The sequence below is a fragment of the Hyaena hyaena genome, unplaced genomic scaffold (genome assembly GCF_003009895.1).
Source record: "Hyaena hyaena isolate Hyena2069 unplaced genomic scaffold, ASM300989v1 scaffold_555, whole genome shotgun sequence".
NCBI classification, from domain to species: Eukaryota; Metazoa; Chordata; class Mammalia; order Carnivora; family Hyaenidae; genus Hyaena; species Hyaena hyaena.
This window is the reverse complement of record NW_024081186.1, coordinates 891,804-895,868: the sequence shown is the minus strand read 5'-3', so window position 1 is coordinate 895,868 and position 4,065 is coordinate 891,804. Positions and strand designations below refer to the sequence as shown.

Genomic DNA, 4,065 nt, shown 5'->3' with positions numbered 1-4,065 from the left:
CCTCGGCGGTTGTGGGGAGGAGAGTGACGGTGCTCCAGTCCCTTCTCGAAGCAAGCGCTGCTCCTCACTCTTTTGGGGGTGTAAACTCCCCGTACCAGGGGCGCAGCCGAAGTTGGTTGCACTCTTCAACCCAGGGCAGTTCCAGTCTCCAAATCCCCGTCCGCGCGCCCTGCTGAAGTTGCCTTAGACACAGCTTCCCAGGCAACCCCCTCAGGCAATTCCAGGCTCCCTGCCGAGCTCTGGGAGCAGAGTCAGAATCGCTGCTTCCTTCTCTGGGTCGGGCTGGCGCGCATGGGCGGGGGCTTGCCCGCAGGGTGTTCTAAGCCGGAGTCCGGTTAGAAGGCTCTCTCAGTGGATTCTGTGTCTTTTTTCTCCCAATCTCTCAGGTTTTGTAAGGTTTCCAATGTCTTCAGATCTTTTCTGTGTGATGTATGGGCGCGAGTGCAAGTACGGAGCTCCTTACTTCTCCGCCATCTTGCCCTCTCTCCTGTGCTTAGGTCTTTAGAAAGTGAAAGCTCTTGGGACACCTGGCTGGCTCAGTCAATAGAGCATGCATCTCTTGATCATGCAGTTTTAAGTTCATGCCTCACATTGGGCGTAGAAATTACTTAAAAATAAAGTCTTAAAAAAAAGAAAGTGAAAGCTCTTATAAACATAAATATCCACTAACATTTCCTGAACCCTCATTGGGTACCAGGTTCTCTGAGGTATATAAAGTTACAAGGTAAAGCTCTAGCCTGAAGTTATTTCCAAGCTCTGACTGGGGAAAGGGACAGGTTTGCATAGTGAGTGAGAGATTGCTTTTTAGATTTAGGCAGGTTTGGATTTAAATCCTGGCACCACAATGAGTAGTCTGGTGATGTAAGGCAAGTTACTTTCCTTCTCAGTGCCTCAGTTTCCCCACCTGAAAAATGAAAATACCACATCAGGTCATCATGAAGATTAAATAAGATTATGCACATGAAGTGCTTATACACAGGTCTTGGGACATGGGAAGTCTATCACACTTGTTGTTGTAAGTCATTATCTGCTAATGCTTCAGTGTGGTCTAATGGAAAGAGTCTGCATTTTAGAGTCAAACAGACCTTAGTTCAAATGCTAGCATCTCCATTTACTGTCTTATGTGTGTCCTTGGGTGAGTTATTTTACTTTTCTAAGCCCCAGCCTAATTGTTTGGAGAACAGGAAACACAATATACATCTTATAGGATTGTTGTGAGGGTTAAATGAGATCAAGTATGTTAAGCACCTGGCCAAGTTCTTAGCCTGTGATAGGCTCTCTGGCATCCCCAGCCCTGACTGTTCACACAAATTTAATGAAGTACAAGATTGAATTCCAAATGATCGCAATAATGAGTGAAAGTGCAAACTTGTAAAATTGTAGAAGATAATATAATATGAACTATTACTATTTAGTTTTGAAGTTCATAGGAGGGGAGAATCCCTATAGGCTAGGAATAAAGGGAAGGCTACCTAGGCAAATATCATATAAGCTGGATCTTGAAGGGTGAGTAACATTGATGCTAGCAGAGGGAAGTAGGACAGCATTCCTGTTGTGGAGGATCAAAATGACACTATACAGAGTAATAGTAACGGTTACAATGATAAATATGAGTGAGCCAGGTACATGTTTTCTATCCTATTTGTTAAAAATAGTCAGGTGGGAATGTGTAAAAAGAGTTATGTAGGTAACTAGCCTTTTCCTTGTACCCCATCATTATTTTCTTTTATAACCCACCATTGTTATTGTTCTGTCAGTGTTGAGAAATAAGGTTTCACTTTGAACTTCTAATTTTACAGCAAATGGGCCAATCCTTTACGAAGGAGAGTCAACAGAATTATAAAGGGTTTGAAGAAACAAAGAAAGAAGCGAAAGAAGAATGCTGAGGTATTAGGGACAGCAGCAGAAGATAGGAAAGATTAGGTGGTGGAACAAAGGTAATTGGCAGTAGGATATAAAATTGAAGTATGTAATATTTGATTCTTGTTACCACCATCTCAGTTTGATTGATGTGTATTTTTTTTTTTTTTTTTACCCTCCAAATGTTTGGACCACAGAGGTATCAGCTTCTGAAACCGTATTATCACTAGGGATATTTGGATGCTAGGAATATGGGCAAGAAATGTGCCAAGTTGATTGGGTACAACAGTATTTGGTATACGTAGGTCACCCCTTCAGAAGAAATCAATGAAATCTTCCTGCATTGACTCTGAGGCTCCATGAAAGATACCGTTGCTAAATAATAGTGGCTATAGTTCCCCATATGTATTGACCATGGTACATATCCAGGGGAAGGAGGTTCAGGAATCTGACAGATCTGCGATCGAATCCTCGATTCTAGTTGTTAGTTTCAGCTACCTGTTTCTCAAACTTAAATAATTCAGTATTATAAGTGATTGAGAGAGGGGATCCCAGAATTATATGCCAGGAACTACTTGGCCCTCAGGCTTACAGATCCCCTAGCCTTGGCCTGTGTTTCCACCTCCTGAAATAGTTATGAATAGCTACCTAAGAATAAAATGGTTGGTGAGAATATGTTTTTACTCATATGTGGATCAGGAGAAACTTAACAGAAGATCATGGGGGATGGGGAGGGAAAAAACCAGTTACTGAGAGGGAGGGAACGAAACCATAAGAGACTATTAAATACTGAAAGCAAACTGAGGGTTGATGGGGGGTGAGGGAGAGGGAAAAATGGGTGATGGGCATGGAGGAGGGCACTTTTTGGGACGAGCACTGGGTGTTATATGGAAATCAATTTGATAAACTATGTTAAAAAATAAATAAAATGGTTGTTAAGAAGTATACTTTGGGGAATAAAATATTGGACTGGGGTTCAGGAGACTCAGGCCATTAGCTAATGACATTTTCATGGGCAAGTAAGTTAACCTATCAGCAACTTGATACCATCAGCTGAAATTTTTTGTGTAGCTTAAACAATATAATGTATGTGAAGATGCTTTGAAAATTATAATGCAGTTACAGATATGGAGAGGAGTGGAATAATAGGCTATTGATCTAGTGTCAGGAGACTCTGGTTTTACTCTCAATTTTGCCATTTTGTATCATGGGAGCTTGGGCAATTCCCTTAGCTTTCCTGGGCTTCAGTTCACCAAGCTGCAAAATGAGAAGTTTGGACTAGATGAATAGGAAATGTGACTTATATCAGAAGAAACAAAATCCTTATATATGTAATGATTTATGCAAGGTAATACATAAGTATATCTAATAATCATATACATATATGATTATATTATTGCTTTGTATATGTTTAATATAGTACATGCATGTGCATATATATGCACATACAGACACACATATATGACATAAGTAGACTAACAATCTCTGTGTGCCATTTACTGGGGGCATGGAACTTCACTTAGTTATTCAGAAATTGTCATTGTATTTGCCACGGTGTATTTTGTCTTTACACCTCATAGTAACAGAAGCTAGTATACTGGCAAACTGAAAATACATAAGTTAAACATAACACTGAATAGTTTGAGAACTCTGTTGCAGTTACTTCCTGTTCTAACAGAATGTGATGTATGTATACTAGTCCTTTCAAGTTGTTTAACTCTACTTTACTTTTCTCCTGTAGCATTATTTTCCCACTGAGAAGAATACAAACCATTCAGAGCAGAAGAGACTGTCCCAGTCATCCAAACCTATTGGAGCATTTTAGGACAAAAATTTGTTCTTATTTTTGTCATGTTTACTTCCAAATATAAAATAAAGTTGAAAGTTCTGTTTTTGTGCATCAAACCAGGATCTGAACTCTTCTTATTAAAAATAGTTTCCACGTAATTTAAAAAGAAACATGAAAAGCACTGGTGGCATTTCAGGTCTCATATAGGGATGTGATTTTTGCAACTTGGGTTATGTTATCAACATATACCTCTGTTGGTGTTAAATAAGGCAGATATTTCATGTTGTTATTCACCTTCTAGCAAAGTGGGGGGAAAACCTAGTGATCATATTTCACTGTACATGATACTCTGTTTATTTTGAAGGAAAGAAGTAATGATATTTTGTAGGGTTCTTCTTTTTATTTTATAATTTATA

The 4,065-nt window shown here is 39.4% G+C and overlaps 1 protein-coding gene across 1 annotated transcript in view; it reads left to right on the top strand.

The window, feature by feature from the left end:
* FMR1NB (FMR1 neighbor) overlaps positions 1-3,743 on the top strand; it is a 39,014-nt gene extending 35,271 nt beyond the window's left edge. The window contains exons 5-6 of the mRNA XM_039256033.1: positions 1,800-1,937; positions 3,602-3,743. Of these exons, the coding sequence (XP_039111964.1) occupies positions 1,800-1,923 (124 nt within the window). The 3' untranslated portion in view covers positions 1,924-1,937; positions 3,602-3,743. The remainder of the gene's footprint in view (positions 1-1,799; positions 1,938-3,601) is intronic.
* The last annotated feature ends 322 nt before the right edge of the window (positions 3,744-4,065 follow it).